The sequence below is a fragment of the Phaethon aethereus genome (assembly GCF_964289735.1).
Source record: "Phaethon aethereus genome assembly, chromosome: 6".
NCBI lineage: Eukaryota > Metazoa > Chordata > Aves > Phaethontiformes > Phaethontidae > Phaethon > Phaethon aethereus.
The window spans coordinates 26,158,693-26,177,567 of NC_138580.1; the positions used below are offsets into that span (position 1 = coordinate 26,158,693).

The following is an 18,875-nucleotide window of genomic DNA, read 5'->3' on the forward strand; positions in this document are numbered from 1 at the left end:
TATTACGATGTCATCTGCATAAGCAGAACAGTTAACTAGCCCAAAGTACTGTCTGTTAACTATTGCTACTTCTTTGCATTTTTCCAAAGTGAGGGAAACCAGAACAATGCCCAAATAATTACTTATGTTTATATAGAGTATCTCCCACCTCATCTAAGTAAATCATGACAGTGTAGATTTTTAACTTGGCGCTGCTGAATAAACTGGCTAACTTAATTTTACTGAGTCAAAGTTTAAAAACCCACTTAAAACACTGCTTTTTGTGAACACCAAGTTATTCATGTTACTACTACATCAAAGAAGCTATTTTAAGTTGCTTTATAAACGTTTGTGATTTTATCTTGACATTCCATAGACAGTGTTCTTTTATTTTAAGTTAAATAAATTTTATAGTTAAATTTGCTGCAAACGGCAATGCTTCAAGCAGCTAGCCTAGGAGCCTGCAGGGGTTTAACCAAGTTACCTTCCTGGGATTGTTTTCCCCTTTTATTTTACAGTGGGATTTAGAAGTATTCGTCAGTTATATTCTAACTGTCAACAGGTACTAGAACCATTTTTGTGTGCTTGATAGGACAGAAATAATTACTTTCATCCGTATTTTACACAATGAGAAAGACTACTGAGCAATACTGTAGATTAGGACGCAGGAACTACTAATAGATCATGGTGTTTTCCAATTTTATTTCTTTCTTTTGAAATAGCTAACACATTTTATTAGTTGAATGTTAAAAATAAGATTTTTTTTACAGTCACCTTAAGAGATATAAAAAGATGCCACTATAAAAAAAAAAAAAAAAATCTGTGATGAAATATTATTATTAAAAATTCAGTGCCCGGAAATCAGCCAAATATTTTTTTAAGTGCTTAGAGTTCATCGTGCTGGTAGACATTGTACTCCTTTGCTGATATGAAACCATCTCCATCGTGGTCATTCTTCTTAAATATATCAGCTAAGATTTCATCATGGACTGAGGGATGACGGTTTTTGCCATCTCTTGCAAATTCTTCTTTCAAATACTGGCTTATCTAGAAGAAAAGAAAAAAGTTCAACCATGGTGGCTTTTATGTCAGTACTCAACAGCTATCTTCAAGGACACTTGGGGTATATACATAACTTATTGTGACTCCAGTGCAGACACGTCTAAAGTTTTGTTTCCCAGCAATTCTGAGATACACTAATGTATTAATCAAAGCAAATTTCAACATCACACAGTGTAGTTTGTGTAAGCACACAGAATCTTTACATGATGAACAGCAGCAGAGGCAGCTCATGTAAAGATAACACTAATGCAACTATACCTATAGTTTTATAAATTATTTATTCTAAATTAGTTACATCATATTACCTCAAGTTCAGAGAGTTTCTTGTCACTGTCCTTGTCTATTTGATTAAATGCTTCAACGCTGCGAGGTCCCCTATTTACTGCATAAAGTTCAATCTCAAAGATCAATGTTGCATTGGGTGGAATCTTGCCCTGTGCTATGAATAAAAAAAAAAAAAGCATTTAAGAAATCAGACACTATGGTCAGATATCACATATATGATAAGTTCACAAGTAAAGCATCTTATTTTTTAATTAAAAAAGGCTGTGTTAATATTCCGATTAAACTCTGAATTTAAGTAACAGCTATACAGGAAGATTGTTCAGATTGTGTTAGGTAAATAACTTGAGAGATTTGCCAACAATATACTTCCCTGAAACAAAATAAGATTGCTAATATCAATTCAGGTACTTTTAAAAATTAAGAGAGGGGCTTGTGTTATGAAAAATGAGTATTTCTAAAGTTCTCACTCTTTCACATACTGTCATATGATGGGACTTATTGAGAAACTGATTCTAAGACATATGCTTTCATTAAGTATCTGCAATTTGATGTAAAAGATTACAGTAATAGACAAATGCTCATACGTATTTTCTGTCTGAAGAAACAAGTAAGCAGTATCAGGTTTTAACAACTTACTATGAATTATACCTATGGTTAAAGGACTTGATGTAAAAATAGTGTTTAAAATATACATCCCACTAGAAGGAAGCAATAGAATGTAAGTCATTTGATTTACAAAAAAAGCCCCAAGCTACTGGAATATTTTGTTTGGTCTCTGAAGAAAAAAAAAAACCCCATGTTAGACTTCATTATTCTTGTGTCAAAGCATTTTCTGGTACCTGATGTAAAAACACCACTGCCTATAATCAAAGGTCAATTATCATGCATCTGGCAAAAAAAGGGAACTGAAGAGAGACAGTAACAAACTAACGAGGTTTAAAAGTAGTGCCAAAAAAGCATCAAGAAATCATGCACTGTAAAATGAAAATGTAAACATGCAAGTTGCTTCTATTCATAGCCAAGGCCAGTGAACATGACATTGTAACCTTGCAATTTTGATGGAATTTTGACAGAATTTTGAGCTTGCGCCCATCCTTCGTAAACTGAAGAAAAACTGAAGACTCTACTTTGTTTATAAACAGAAGGTAAACAAAACTATTACTCACACTACTCATCTAAAATATCCATAGTAAAAAAGACAGGTTTCAGAATTCAAAATATTTTAATCTTATGAGCTTTAAAAATGTAGAAGTTTTAAATATATCTGAATATAAATCGTGGTTTGTATATTACTTATGAAAGCAAGATACACTACTAGAGTTCAGTGCCAGTAGTTTACAAATATACATACCAACAAAGGAAAAAGATGTAAAGATTTAGAAAGCCACATGCATCTTTTCTAATTCAAGATTAGGCAGGCATCTTCCCCAGCATGCAGGAATATGCTGAGACAGAGGACAAGTATGCTGTAGGAAAATAGTACTTTCTTGAAGCGCTACCTAGAACAAACAGTTAACACTAGTGTTAAAGAACATACTTTTATTTGTGTCAGTGTTTTTCCTTGTTGTTACGAGACTTACTTATTAAACATTATGCTCAAGGGGAAAAATTTATTCCTAGTAAACTTCACTGGCTACAATGGAATTGTATGAAAGACGGAACTGGTGCATGGAATTCTGACATAGTATCGCTGCCAAACAATTATTACAGAGCGGGAGCTATCTTTTCACAGAGACTACTACACCCAAGTCAGAGATGAATTTAAGTTATCTACAATTAAGAGTGCTGAAACACTGCATAAACTCTTACTGGAACTTTTTTTTTAAAGCAGACTGCACACTTAAGCATCATAAACTCAAATCAGATTTCATGTATTGTACTGTTGCAATTATTATGTAATGTGATGGTATCATCCATTAACTATCCAGAATGTAAGCAGTATTTCAAACAAATTAGTTCCACTTAGATTAATTCTGTGGCATGCACTGAATTACATTCCATTTTGCTCTGAAGATGCAGAATGTGATTAAAAGGCCAAGCAGGTAGGAGTCAAATAATAGAAACTAAACATGAATATAATATAAAAGATTAAGACAAAAAGTGCTGGTATGAATTATGAAAATCTTCCTTTTGCTGTCAACTTTTCGTATTATGGCAATACTTGGAAAAACACATCGAGTTTGCCATGTACTGAATTCTACTGCAAACTGCAAGGCCTGGGTGTGGGTCTATGATGAGGATTACTTACACTGCATAGGAATGAGCGGGATTAGGCTGCACAGCTACAGTCATCACCTTCAGAGCCTCCAAAAATAATGGAGCACCAATTCTTACAGTCATTTACAATACTGTATGTTTGAAAGGGTAAAAGAGCGGAAAGACAGAGTTTAGTATTAAGACTTCTTTTTTACCGTATCCTTGCTGTCCATATGCTAATGACGGAGGAATGATCACTTTCCGTTTTTCTCCAGGACACATATTCATCATAGCAATATCTAACCCTTTTATGACTTGTCCAACACCCAGAACGAACCATTTTGGATGACCTTCATTTTGCGTCCGACTATCAAAAAGAATTGTGAGCGGATAACAGTGGACTTAGTATTTTTTTAATATAAAAATAACTTAAAATTAGCAGTCAGTAAAAGCATATGTTAGATTATTAAAACACAAGAATATTTAGAGTGCAAGAATGTAAAGTATTAACACTGTTTTTCTGCTACATTTATAATTAATTTAAGGACAAATCTTGAGATGTATAATGGGTAACCTCCTCCTGAAATCAAAACAAGTTTAAAAAACCTTACTTCTTACAAAAACATCCAATCTTCCTGATCATATACACTGCATGCCAGAAACAAGGTGCCACTGCGGGAAGTCTGCAAGAAGAGGAGCGCTGGCAGCAATTCACTGCTAGGAAGTGCAAATGTCTTCAGCAGTTCACATCACCATCGGATGGGATGGGACGGGGCATACATGGAACATGGCAATCTTGGCTGCAGTACTGTGTGCTCACCCACCGCTCTGTTCGGTTTAGGTATTCAGTGCTTGAGCCAGCTTCTGGTCATGTGAGGTGTGCCCCATATGCGAGCTACACTGAACAGCGACTGAGCAGCATCTAGTGCAAAAGTCAAAGGGCAACCTCTATGTGCCAAAATCAGTCACTTCAACAGGCAAAGAAAAGTAAAATGGTACTATTAAATGTACAATTATCCAATATTGATTTTTTTCTAAAATTATACAAGTGGGGGGAGCAAATCAAGATTTTGTATTAAACTAGGCTACTGTCTGATCTGAAGTATGTACTGTCTGAAGTATGGGTAAGGAATGAGCCAGATACCTGAAGGAAAGACTCTCCTCCAGAGTTCTGCACAGGTAACACCTGCCTCACTAGTAGGATGCACGACCATTAAAAGCAAGGTACTGTAAAAATAATGCTTTGTCACAACAGTTTCCGTGCAAGCCTGAAGATAGATGGATGGAACAAAGTGAAAAAGCAAAAGCCTAAACCTGCTAACCCTGGGGCAAAGAGGAAAGCGGCACAAATCGAAGATGGAAGCAGTGACAGGGAAGGGGCATAAACACTGCAAACCTCAAGTGTAATGCGGCTGCCCTGCACAATGCCAACTATGTACAAGTCCATGCTGTACTCAAGTTTCTGTCTAAAATAGTCTGTGTCGATACCAGGAGCTCATCCTCCAAGCCCGAGTTTTTCTGCACAAGTACAGCACAGAACGTAGCTGTGACAACATGGTGGGGGTTTTTTCGCCCTTCCAAAGGGTTCTCCATGTGACGTGTGGGCTACAGGCTCTCAGCGACCCTCCTAGTCAGCCCCCTTCGCTGGCGACGGCCGCCAGTCTCAAGCATAGCTTTGGTTTCCAGCTTACCGCAGCGCTGGTTCCTCTGAATCTAGGTAAATCCTGCATCCTTCAACACTCGGCTGAGGAAAAATAAAGCTGAGATGGGAGGGGAAATTACTAATGCTACGGTAGTTAGCGTGGACCCCCTGCTGTGAGCACGTTGGGCGAGCAGCGGGCCAGCTGTGCCACGTCGTACACCGCCGGGCTAGGGCCCACCTTCCCTTCCATCCCACCCGGTGCCCTGGGGCCCACCTGCAGTAAAACTTGGATCCATCGCTGGCCAGGAAACCGTCGTAGTGCGCGTTCAGCAGATCCCCCTTCTTGCTCTTCGGGCTGCAGGCCTCGGGGAGGTGCAGCACCTCTATTTTAACCTCCTCCTCCGCTGCCGCACCGACTTCGGCCTGCGCCGGGGCCGCCAGCAGGGCCAGCGGCAGAAGGAGCAGGGCCAGCTCGCGGCCCATGTCGCTTCGAGGAAGCCGCCGGCGTGGCACTGACCCGCCGGGCCGAGCCTGCGCTGCGGTATTGTCTCACCCCCCGCTCCAGGCAGCCGCGGGGCGGGCGGCTCCTCAGGCCGGCCCCCTCCGCTCAGGAAGTGAAAGGAACGTCAGGAAACGGTGGCGGGAGGGCGTCGGGGGCGGAGGCCAGGGAGCGCGGCCGGGCGTGCATGGGAGATGCGAAGCGCCCCGCGGGGCGGGTGGCGCCGCCGGGGCCGCCGCGGGCCGCCGCGCCTGAGCTGAGCGGCTCCGCCTCCGCACGCGCAGGGGCTAGTAGCGTCGGGGACGGGAGGTGAGCGCCCATCCCCGTGGCGGCGGCGGCGGCAGAGGAGGAGGAGGAGGAGGAGGAGGATGATGATGATGCGGCCCGGCGTCGGGCTCTGAGCGATGGAGGGGGTCCTGTACAAGTGGACCAACTACCTGGCGGGTAGGAGGCGGGGGCCGGGGCTGGGGGCCGGTGGTTGGGGCGGGGGAGGCCGGGGCCTGCAGCTCCGGCGGGGTTTGGGCTCATCCGTGAGGCGCCGCTGCTGCGTCGGGGGGTCCCGGCGTCCCGCGCGCGGCCGAGAGCTGTTTTGTACACGCTGGCTGAGACATTGCTCGCCGTTTGTGCTTAGAGCCAAGCCGCTGGGGAGCGGCCGAGCGTCGCGCCGCCCGCGGCGGAGGCTGCCGGCGCCCCTGAGGCGGCTGGCGCGGCGGGCGGCCGGCAGCCGGCTCCGGGGGCTGGGCCAGGGGACGGCGGTCGCCCGCGCTGCCCGAGCGCTTCCGTGTGTGTGGCGTGGGGTGGCGGCAGGCCTCTCCGCCGGGCCGAGCCCCTTCGCCCTTCCCTCGGAGCTCTGCGGCGTGGGCAACAGCGCGTCCCCGACAGCCGAGATGTGTCCGGCCCGCGAGGTCTCCTGCTGTCCCCAGGACAAGGACCTCTCGGGACAAGGATTGCGCCTTGCCAAGTTAGTCAGGGACTCTTAACAGGGCAGACTGCGCGGAAGCGCCGGCTGAAGTGTCTTATTCTAACGGGCCAGCTGTCGGATTTTTCCCCTTCACCTCTGTTTCCTCTCAATAATAGCTTTAATTTGCAGCACACGAACTTGCAGGGTATACTTGCTTGTGGCTGAGGAATCATTTAAGGTTACATCTTTAACTCTTCTGTGCCAAATGTAAAAATCTGAATTCTCTTTTGGATGGTAATTTTTTTTGAGTCTGTGCTCCTGTTTTCTAGCCTGTAAAACATATAAAAACCTGTAGTTCTGGGTGAAGTGTTCACAAAATACATTTTTAGAAGTGCTGCAGACGGAAACGCATCAAATACCTGCATTTGCTATCCGAGGTCTGGGTTTGTTTGCCTCATCCTCTGTTATAATAGAGATCCCATCTGCCTCTGGAGATAGCAATGCATAGATGGTGCTGTCAAGGTGAAACAGATTTCTCTTCTGACACTGTGATAGAACTAATTGCTCCTCCAGAGCAGATCAGTGCTGGATCATATACTATGTTTAATCGGGCCTCATGTTTGACTGTTTTGGCTTATACTCTTTGCCCTCTTGTTCTTCAGTATATCCTGATTTTGAATGTAGAGTTGTGTGAAACTCAATTCTGAAGATTTATAAAACGTGGGCCGTGTTGCAAGGGTTACGTGCATTTGTTGTGAATTCAAGCGTACAGAGCATAATTCGTATTTTGCAGATATTTGATAAGATACCTTTGTCACTTCCTCACAAAAAATGTGGAGAAAACACATAGAGGAAAAATTGTGGTTATGAAAGAAATAACGAGTACAAGTTTCTTTTCAAAATAGAATGGAAATTGTCACTTTCACTTATGTAATCAAAACCGTTAATGTAGTAAAAGGTCACAGGTAATTGAGCCCTTGTAGTGTTTGATATTAACAAACTTCAAATGGGAAGCTATTTAATAAGTAAATATTCAACAATAACTGTGGATGCTGTACACACAATAGACTGTTATATCAATATACAGCTAACTTCTGCTAAAAGTCAGTAGCTCTCCAAAATAGCAAACTGCAAAACCCTTCCTTCTGTGTGTGCTGGCCAACTGAGAGCATCTGCGCTTGTATCTCAAAATTACAGTGTGACAGGAATTCCCTACAATATCTGGAGTATAGGAGGAACAGCAAAATAAAAAAAATAAATCTAATTATTAATTAGTGAAACTTTTTAATGTTGTTACCAACTTTCTTGTTACTCTACTGTCTATTGTTGTAGCCAGAAATAGGCTGTAGTACTTGTTGCCATTAACGGTAGAAGCCAAGCAGCAAAGGAGCTTGTTATTGTTGCTGAAGCATTGTGGAAAACATTTAAGTTTCCTCCTTCACTGAAAGCAAACCAGAAATACAGCTTCCCCCCCCCCCCCCTTAAATAATACGTGTGCAACTAAGAATTTGTGAAGTACAAATTTGTGAGGTATTTTGTTAAAACATAGGACACTGCCCAATTTCAGAAGAGCTTGCTTCTGTGAGGCACTTGGAGTCTTTTAAATCCTTTGCTTCTCTTTTTTCCAATACCTGCATAATTTGAGGCTGGAATAATCATCCATGTCGGGTCTCTTTTTATCAGAATCGGACCACTGAGATGGGCGTGTGCACGGACTTACCAGCTGGGCATGCACTTAAGAGATAAGGACAGCACAGAGTCAATGTTTTGCAACACAGTGTATCAGGAAAAACATCATCAGTACATTTGTAAGCTGCATTTTACAGGGCAGGGCGTTCAGTACAATCATTTCATGACTGGTTGCATATTCTTTGAGAATAAGTGGTGACGTACATGTGTACATAATTTTGAAGTATTTCCTGTGGGAGTTGATATCCCTCAATGTTTGTACTTTTTTTCATTCTGTTTTTATATTCGAGTGTGGATGTGCTTATTAGTTACTGCTCTGCATTTTGAAAGACACAGATGCTTACCATTATAGCTAATAAATTTTAAAAATAGTTACATGTTATCATTTCCTTATCATGGAATTGTGACATGATGGAATGGGGCCTGGTCTTACACTTAGTGAGTTAGTGTTAAAACTTGTAGTGACTTAATGTGGGTATTCTGAAGCCTTTAGCTGATTTTCAAGAGTCCGATACTTGATTAAGCCTCCTGTGTTATAATAGAGTGCTGCTGGATGGTTGCAGCTTGCTCTGTTGGAATGGCAATGGGTAAGCACGGTGGACCGCACCACCATATCGCGAAATACTTGGAGTTCCTGGCCATGCAGTTGTTGCTGTTCCAAACCCTACGCCAAGCAGGAAGTTTGATGTCGAGTTGTTAAATAGAGGGATAATCTGCTCCTATTGTACAGCTGACCCAGACTGTAATGGGCCAGCATAATTGTTATGCTCTACTGGAATATTTTAATTCTATGTTATTTTTAGAAACAAAGGTGATTTACTAGGCAAAATGGTTTGCATTTAGTAATATTAGACATTAGGGCACCTATTCCAATGAGTGTTGAGTTTTATGAAATAGCTGTTAAAAAAGGAAAGAGGAAAAAAAAAAAAGCGGGGGGGGGGGAGGGGGAATGCTAATATACTTTAAATCAAGAGGGCCCATGACAATAATTTACTATGTGATGTAAAGCTGCATAGAGTTCTTGCAGATACTTGCATCTGTGCATAAAGTGCTCTGTTTTATAGATGTAGTAAAGTCAGAGATCATCATATAATTTTGCTAATGCAAAGCTGGTGAGAACCTTAGTGGAGGTTCACAAATAGACCTAGGAGTATAAGGTAGGTCTCAGTTGCCTGCATAGTGCCTGACATTAAATTGTTATTGAGTGATGGAGCTGGGCTACTTCCAGAGAAAATGGTGTGTCCGTAGTTACGTGTGGAATATACAAGTTTTCACTGACATACAGTAGGCAGAGGAGACCATTGCATAGCAGTTTGTGACATTAGTAACTTACTTGTTGACTTAGAAATAAGATCCTACAATCTTAGGGAAGTCTACCTCAAAAATGTACTTGAATGAGAGTGTTTCTTCAGAGGTATGTAATTCAGCCTTCAAAATAGGATTCCTTGGTGGCTAAATGAAAATTTAATTTTGCTCTAGAATGAAATATAGTGAAAACTGAAATACTGCTGATATTGTGTCCAGAAAGAATGGGAGTGAAATATCCATATGATACTGGTTTGGTTATAGAGTGGCTCTGGTCTTCAGATTATGCAGATTGTTTACTTCCTGGTGTGTTACATGAATAGCTTAGTGTTTGCGGTTTTTATAAAAGTTTTAACAGCCAAAGAGCTGAATTTGATTTGCAATTTAGTAATTACACTAAACTTTCCTTTTCACAATTTTGATCTCACTAGGTTGGCAGCCCCGGTGGTTTGTTTTAGACAATGGAATATTGTCGTACTATGATTCACAGGATGATGTTTGCAAAGGCAGCAAAGGAAGTATAAAGATGGCTGTGTGTGAAATAAAAGGTAAGAGTTAACAGATTTCTGCTTGAGGAAACTTTAGCTGCCAGGGAAGTAGAAAAGATCACCCAACATACATTTTGCATTGTAAGCTTTTTCTCCTTTATTTTTGTTTATTTATAGTCCAGTGTGACCGCTTTTATAGTTCACAAATGGATGTGAATTATGAAGTTGCGACAAAGAATAATGTTTTTGACAGAGCTCTGGTTTGAGATTTAGAACCCACGATATATTCCATTTTGTTTTAAATAGTTGTGTGCATGTGGCTTACGCTTGAAGTTACCTCGGCTAGTTTGTTAGTTCTACTGCTTGTCCCTTTTTTGACCACAGGTAAGAGACTGATTCATAAATGCTGTTTTTTCAGAAGAGCAGCAGCAGTGACCCAAAAGGGGAGATTATCATAAACCAAAGATGTTTAGTCTTTTGTTTTCCTGAGTCATTTTGTCACTGTTTGCAGCTCTTCATGTGCATAAGTGATGGATGTATGAGAGTTAGTAAGTGAACTTTTTGTGTCAGAGTGTGAGTTTAGCCTTTAGTGTATCCTAAGTTGTAGGTTTACCTCGTTGGCAAATAGCAAGGCGTTGTCTAACTCTCCATCGCTTTCAACTCTTAACCTCTTCCCAGATACCCGCAGATGACTGGGCTTGTGATATGGGTATTCGTATATTAAAAAGTGGGACTTATTTTACATGGGCCACCAAGTATTTTTCATGTGGCAACTCCTTTTTGTTACTGTTTCCTTGATGTAGATGAAATCAGTGATGCAAAGTAGAAGATACAATTTTTTGGACATTCCAGATGTTCATGTTGCTTGTCATCTTGTTCTTTTGGTGAAGGTAATAGTTGAAATCTGGATTTGGTGCATTCTTCTGCATCCATGGCTAGTGAAGAGTGGGTCTGGAGGAACTGTGGTTGATACTGAATACTGTGCTGAGTTTCATGTTTAAAGATGTAGTATTGAATATAATGGACTGTAAACAAAGTCCACCTCAGTTCTTGGTTCTAGGACTCAGCGGCCTGAAGCCAGATTTCACCTAGAAGGGAGATTATTTCAGTTTGTAGCCTCGTCCTCTCTAAATACTTGTCCTTTCCACAAAACTGTTCAGTTTGCCATGTTTAGACCAGGTTTGGAATACTGCAGTTATTACAGATCCATACACGGTGTATTGTTAATGCAGAAAGGGAACCCCATTGTACTTGAGTCTGGCCAAGACATCAGTGTGGTGTCTCATGTTCCTCATACCTCTTGACTTGAAGGCATTCTGGGGAGAAGGGTTGAGCATCTTTGGGTTTTTTGTTATTTGGCAGTGGTACATTGTGACTTATTGTATTACTATGGGTTTGTAATGAACATTTTAAAATACTTTGATCGGTATTTAATAAATAACCAATACTGAGCTGAGGTTGTTTTTTTTGTTTGTTTTTTTTTTTTTCAAAATTGTTTTCTTCCCCCTCCTCTATCATAAGTTCATGCAACAGACAGCACAAGAATGGAGCTAATCATCCCAGGGGAGCAGCATTTCTATATGAAAGCAGTTAATGCAGCCGAAAGGCAAAGGTGGCTGGTAGCACTGGGGAGTGCAAAAGCCTGTTTAGCAGATACCAGAACAAAAAAAGAAAAAGGTATGCATGTTACCTAGAGCATATACAATCTTACCACTTTTTCAAATGCTTGTTTTCAGGTAATGATAGTGCAAATATTGTGGTAGAAAGTCAGTATTATTGTCTTTAAATAGAAGTTGTAATTATTTCTAGTCATCTATATGGTAAATTCCCCCTTGGTGTTTGAATTGGAGGTCACCACCATTGAGCTCTTCTATCTTAAGAAGCTGAAATACCAGCAACTTATTGTTACAAGAACAAACGCTGTTTGTAGCTGTTGTGAAGCCATTTAATTTCTGCTGTTTTGATTCTTTATAGTTAGTATTGTTTTTCCCATAATTTTTCTTGGATGGCTTAATGTAACCATTTCCAGCCACTCTTGTGGGCATAAATTTAATCCACTAAATCTTTTCTGTATTACATTGCAGCTAAGAAAGATTTCAAATTTATCTTTTCTAGTAATGTGGCTCTTTCTTAATGATCATTAAATTAGCATCAGTTATCCAAAAGTACAAACTATTGTCTGCTTCAAATACAGTTCTTGACTCATTCCAGAATCCAATTTTCCTCAAAATTAAGTGAAAGTTCTTAAATTAGATATTTAAATTTAAATGAAAAGTGCTTAAAAATGAAGATGTGTGCATACATTGTATGCAACAAATTGGTATTTCCTTTATTTTTTAATAGAAATAAGTGAGACCAATGAATCTCTTAAAACCAAAATGTCCGAACTTCGTCTCTACTGTGATCTTTTAATGCAGCAAGTTCATACAATACAGGAATTTGTTCACCATGATGAGACTCGCTGTCCTCCCAGCATTGAGGTACAGAATTTCTAGAATGCTGTTGAGAACCTCATTATGTAACACACAAGTTTCTGTCGACGTCTTAATGCCTTTTCATCTCCCTAATGTTGGGAGATTTAACCTAAGGTGAATTTTTGAGTGCTTGTGTGTATGTAATGCTAATGGTGATTATATATGCATAAAATACCTGGATGATTTAACTGTAATTGTAACATGCATTGGGAAGCAATTGTGTTACTGCATCATTTGGTTAAAAGGCCAGAAGAGCTGCCGTATGAATTATGCAGTAATTTGTCTTGTTTCGCATCTCTGTGATGGGCAGAATAGTTGAAACCATGTTGTTTGCCCATTCTTTACTACTTTGTTGTGGGAGGGTATTCCATGTTGTTATCAGTGAAAGCTAGCGTTACGGGTATTGGAAACTTGCGGTGTAGACAAGTCTCTTCGAATATGCACAAGTAAAATTATTCTAGTATTTTTGCTTTTTGGTGAAAGTTAGTACTGGAAATTATGAATGGTTTCATTCTTTGCGCACTTGAGCAGCACATGGACAATACTGTTGTCCACTTACGGCAAAGCAAGTGGTTGATGCTTAGTCATGACACAGCAAATTGTTGTCAGTTTACAGCAAGGTGAAGCTGACCTGCAGGCTCCTTGCACTGGAGCAGTAAAGCCGTTTACACATTCTTCTGCAATTCATTTGTTTCACTGAATGATCTTCTGATACCAGTTAGTCACTCTGAGACAAGCTTTGCAGTAAAAACGTTGCGGCATTGTTGGCTGATACCCTAAAGAAATTCAGGTATCAGAAGGAAATTACAGTGCTGTCACGCTGTTTTGCTTAAATCAGCCTAATTGGAAAGTGTACATTTGATTAAATAAAATGGGAAATGGAAGTTCTTAGTGGTAAAGAGGGAGATTAGTGTGTGGGAGTGGTGGTGAGGGAGTTGTATTTGCATCTTTTCAGGTTTGGTGGTTTTTTTTTTTTTTTTGCTTATGTTTGTGCTTTCATTTATTTTCAGAACATGAATGAAGCCTCTTCCTTGCTTAGTGCCACATGTAATACCTTTATCACCACACTTGAAGAATGTGTGAAGATCGCTAATGCCAAGTTTAAGCCAGAAATGTTCCAGCTGCCTCACTCTGATCCCTTAGTTTCTCCTGTGTCACCATCACCTGTCCAAATGGTTTAGACCTTTTTAAATACTATTTTTAATAAGTGTTGTATTGTTGCTTGGATGGGGGGAAGGATGTCAAAAGATTACGCTATGGCTATGTGCTGTGATGTCAACGGTTGACATCTTGACTCTGTTATGCTCAGTACTGGTCCTAAATATAAATCAATAATTTTCCCTTCCCAGTCTTTGTTTGCTAGCCTTTACATAATCAGTGTAATTTATCGTACAGGTCAAGACCTTGTAATGAGGTATCTCATAAATGAATGAGGTTTAACTTTTCCTCAGTTCAGCTGTTTCTTTGTTTTTTAGAATGCTAGCTATACACTGATCTTAAAAAATTTCATAACCTTGCCTCCTGTTGAAACAGATAAGTGCCTTGTGGCTTGAAGTACTTCAGCAAGATAGCATATCTTTCAGTGTATATAATTCAAAATGTTGTATTAATCTAACATGCCCGTATTTAACAAAAAGGTAAATAATGGTAAAGACACTACTTGCATAACTCTTTGCTACTGATTATTTCCCGTGGAAGGACGTTGTATGTGGAATTCTCTTAAATGTCTTCTCCATCCTATGTATAGATTCCAAGATGAGCTGTATTGTGGGATTTTGTTGTGGGAATCCCTTTCTTTGCACTTGGATCTCTTGTCTCTTTATCTTCAATCAATTTACTTACAAAGCTGATAATTCCTGATTTAAATTAATAACTTTATTTGATATGCATACAGATTTGACAGTGATATCAGAAGAACCACAAGGAATCAAGAGGCAGGATTTGGCTTTATTGTGTAATGGGGAATTTAAGCTGGCATTTGGTAGAGGAAAAATGTCTTGATATTTCTGTACATCATAGCAATTAACAAATGGCTCTGAGTAATTTTGGAACAAGAGAGAATGTATTCTATAGAAACAAATAGTATTTTTTGTAGTAAACTATTTCCTGCGTGAATGCTTTAAAACTTTTAGTATTGATGGCGAGCTGTTTGTTTTCGTATAGTTAAATCGGATTTTTAACTAAGAATGGTTGCTTTTAAATTTTTTAATTAAAAAAAAAGATTGCTCTCCCTCTTTGTAGAGATTGTAAATAAAAGAAAAATTAATGTAGGTATGCATATTATTCTTATGAGTAGCTAGTGACATTTTTGGTGTGGCTTTTTTTTTTTTTGTTTTGTTTCATCTTTTTCCTAGATGAAGCGTTCCATTAGTCACCCTGGTCCTTGCTATTCAGAAAGGTAATTTTCTATTTCGTTAAGCTCTTTTCTTATGTCTGAAAAAACCTCCTTGAACCTGCTAGCATTAAAATCAAAATGTGCAAAGAACTGTTCACCTGGGGGAAAAAAATTAAACAGCGTAAATTAAGGGTGCAGATTATCAGTGTCGGTGGCAAATAATGCAGCTGCTGTCTCTAATACACTATAAAAATGTCTTGATGCTAGAAACTTTATGCAAATGACTTATTCTGACAAGTTCGTGAAATTGGACATAGGGCTTGAAACTCAGACATTCTTTTTGGGTCAGTATTTCAGATTCTCAAATTATTTCCTTCTGCATGCGAAGACTATATTAGATGTTTATTTCCATTTTCAGGCTTTATAATTGTGAAAATTAAGAATGTTCGGTGTACTGTGCCATTTTTAGTTTAGTATAGTGAAAAACATCGATACTAACAGTTCAATGTAAGCACCAAAATTATTTTAAATTTAAGTATATTAAGTTTGTGTGGGTTGTTACAGATTTTGCTTACTAATAGATCTCATTTCTTCTGTAGGAGTAATCACTCTGCAAAAGAACCGATTTCATCCCTTCACCGATTTTCACAGCGACACAGACGAACATACTCGGATACAGAATCTCACAGTGATACTCCCTTTGAGGATTCTCAGAGTAAGTTTGGAAGGGGGATGTTTTTCTTCTGTATCTTTCTGTGCAAGTTATTAGCCTGTTTACAGCAGCTGTTCTAGTGCTGATATCGGCATGAGGAAGGAAGTTTTCATAGTAACACAAAGTTTTGGTTGTAAGATTCCTATATTAAATCAAAGCACTTGTGTAGTTTGTTACGCATCTGACTTTTGCTGGCTTTCATTCGTATTGAAAAGGATCTTACAGCTGGCATTGTATTGAAATCAGTGAGACTACTGGCAAGGTAAAATACAGGCATAACCAGAAAAAGGATGTTTGTACTAATAGAATTTTACATGTAAGTGGTGTGGAATACTGTTGTTTGCCACCTGCTTGTTGTCACAAAACAAATTTTCCTTTCTGTGGCCCTTGTGAGTGGTGGGGGGTAATTTCCACCCAGTGCATTGTGGAAAGATGGTTCATTTCAGTGGCTGCTTGCCTTTGGTAGAGAACAGCGCTGTTCTGAAAAGAGTGCAGCCTTGCCAATAATAAATAAAAGCAACCCAAAAATGATGGAATTGTGTCATGATCAGAGTATTATTCCCTCCTGATAAAACAGGCCTACCGAGTTAGTAGCCAGTTCTTCTGTGGCTTTTCCTTTTGAATCTTGATGTCATTTTGACTCCATTCTAACTCCTCTCAGGGAGACTTTTACTTGACTAGTTCTTCTTGACTAGTTCTGGTTTAGTCTTGCTTCCTTTTGGAGTGTCTAGTGCCTCGCTTTGATTGAAAAACTTGAGGCCTGTGCGTTGCTGAAAGCTCACGTAAGCCTAAAGAGGTATTAATGCTTTACATTCTACCATGAAGCAAGTATTTGCACCCCCGCACCATTTCCTTGGTTCTCTGATGCTCACATGTTGCAGGGTGACCACTTTTTCACCTCACTTGTCTGCTACCAGCATAGGGTATTCCAGCATGTATCCCAAGCTAATAAACTCAGTTTAGATCCTATTCTATGTCTCATCGCTACTGTGGTGCACATAAGTTTGGCTTCCTGTAACACAAGGCTTTTGTTGTTACCATCTTACCTTCTGGTGTTGGTTACCCAGTCTGACTGTTTTCAGGATGGCTGAGAAGAGTCTTTGTCTTCTGTGTTTCTGCTAATATCAGGCTTTTTTGGTTCCTTACTATGTAGCTTTAATTTCTAGCTCAGTTTCTCTGTTTTTCTTTTACTGTGGTAGAATTTCCCTCTGCTACCTTCCAGTTATCTTAGTTCTTTCTCTTTCCTGTCAGGTAGCCTAGCAATACTCAACTTGCAGTAAGTCATCCATTTCATTTTAATAATAGAAAATGTTTTAATTAAATGCTTATCAATGCATCAGTTCTTTAAAAAATGTTCATGTGTTCCTCATACAGAATACATCTACATCTCACAGATTACTGTCCTTTATAATGTAAAAATCACTGTGTTTAAAAAAAAAAAAAAATTAAAAATTGCTTAATTTATACTAGCTGAACATTCTTCATATCCATCATCCTTGAGCATGGTATTTCAGGAAAAGTCCAGAGTAATTATGCTGCTGGTTGCTCATGTATAGGAAATAGTCGGCAAATAGAATAACTGCCAGATTGGGTGAGGTTTTCTGGGGTTTAAAATTAAATACTTATTGATATCTTCATAGGATCTGCTCACTGTTCTAGAAGTGCTGTCAATGGAGACCTGGTATCATCAACCATTCCTGAAGAAAATAGATCAGTATCAAAGGAAAGATCAGAACTGGAAGAGACTCTTTCATCCTTTTCTTCTTGAAGAAACTAAAAGTATTTAATTTTCTATAAATAATGCTATGCAAAGGCTGCTGTAATTATATTGTTGTTATAGAAAGTAGTCATTTCCCTTTTTAGAAGGATTTCTCTGCACTTTATAGAATAACATAAAAACTATCTTTGAAGTGTATTTTATCTTTATATAGTTTATTTGCAAGAGTATTTTCCTAATATTTCACAGTTTGAATGTGCATTTTTTGGAACAAATGATGGCTTATCAGACAAGCATCCACATTTGTAAATGTAGCTCTTTTTTAAAAAGTGTGAAGGTCTAACTGATACATTAGTAAACCTGCAGGTTATAAACTTAGCAAAAATGTTATGGTTTTGGTTTTTATTTGAGAAAATGCAACTTGTGCCATGGGCCTTTTGGTCATTTGTGCCATGTCATGCACCAGGAGCTGTTATTAGCCCTACAATGGTTTTTTTTGCTGGTGTAAGGGCTGTGAGAATGGGCACTAATGGGTCTACTCTAGCAGCTTGACGGTAAGTGACATTGCCTTCTTTAAAAACATAAGGATATATATAATCTGGTCCTTATTTTTAGCCAATGAAAGTAGAAATATTTAGTGTATTTTTCTAAACAAATGTATAAAAATAACTTATAATATGAAGCATTTGTACCAAACATTGGTTATTTAATAATTTTTATTTATTTATTCTTTTTTGCATCAAAAATTTCTACCTACTTTCACTTCTAAAGATCTACTAAAGGCTCTAAAATGTGCATAAATTGTTTCTGGAGTGTGTAGCATTACAAGTAGCTAATGCAGCACTGTTAAAATTTACTCTACTCAAGATGTGTTTTTTAGCAAGTATTATAGAAGCAAGAACTGAAATACTAGACCGTTAAGCTGCTGTTGTAATGAATATTTTTATCTATACATATTTTATTTATGACATATTTATACAAAAGGGAGCTTCTGTCTTTGCAACTCCTTTATAACATTTGAGGATGGTGTACACCAGGAGATGGATTCTGCTCTCAGTTACATCAGTGTAAATTTACATTAACTGTAAGTAAGACCGGAGTCTGACTCTCTCAATAATTAATGAGTAATATGGTATAACAGTGCCTACTAGCACCTTGGTCCGTAAGGTGGTTAGTGTTAGCATTGTAAGCTTTTGGGGGTTTCTTGGGTATTCATTTAGCGATAATCTTAGTCTATAAAGTCTTAGCTGTAGAGCGCTTTAAGCAAGCCACTTACTGTTTTTGATTTACACAATTGTTAAATAAATGTACAGTTGTGGGGTTTTTTTTTCACTCAAGCACATACCAAAATCTGCTTTTATAATCAAATCTTCTTTAATTTGGTTTAACTAGTCTTCCTTTTGTGTATATGGATAATTTGGTGTTTTTGAAGCAGGCTGGGAAGGACAGATGGGAATGGAATGGAAGCTGTCCGTATACATTTCTGGAATGTTGATTTATCTAAATCAAAACAGGTCCAACATTGAGGAAAAACATATGAGCTGTTGCCCATCTATAAAATAGCAGTTTATAAACCATGATGTCAGGGTCA

The 18,875-nt window shown here is 39.1% G+C and overlaps 2 protein-coding genes across 3 annotated transcripts; one reads left to right on the forward strand and one right to left on the reverse strand.

Annotated features, from left to right (window-relative positions):
* Positions 1-616: 616 nt before the first annotated feature.
* On the reverse strand, positions 617-5,677 carry FKBP7 (FKBP prolyl isomerase 7). Its single transcript, XM_082001485.1, has 4 exons — positions 5,439-5,677; positions 3,738-3,889; positions 1,347-1,480; positions 617-1,026 (listed from the first exon to the last, which is right to left on the reverse strand). The coding sequence occupies exons 1-4, from the start codon at positions 5,645-5,647 to the stop codon at positions 865-867; spliced, it is 657 nt and encodes a 218-aa protein (XP_081857611.1). The 5' UTR covers positions 5,648-5,677; the 3' UTR covers positions 617-864.
* A 340-nt stretch (positions 5,678-6,017) lies between these two features.
* On the forward strand, positions 6,018-17,354 carry PLEKHA3 (pleckstrin homology domain containing A3; the record flags this gene model as incomplete). 2 transcript variants are annotated; one of them, XM_082001780.1, is made up of 8 exons in its annotated part: positions 6,018-6,107; positions 9,990-10,106; positions 11,568-11,723; positions 12,390-12,526; positions 13,531-13,695; positions 14,875-14,918; positions 15,455-15,570; positions 17,227-17,354. In XM_082001780.1, the coding sequence occupies exons 1-8, from the start codon at positions 6,068-6,070 to the stop codon at positions 17,352-17,354; spliced, it is 903 nt and encodes a 300-aa protein (XP_081857906.1). In that variant the 5' UTR covers positions 6,018-6,067. The 2 variants fall into 2 exon arrangements, with proteins under 2 accessions (XP_081857906.1, XP_081857905.1); XM_082001779.1 differs by having other exon boundaries at positions 17,208-17,335.
* Positions 17,355-18,875: the final 1,521 nt, after the last annotated feature.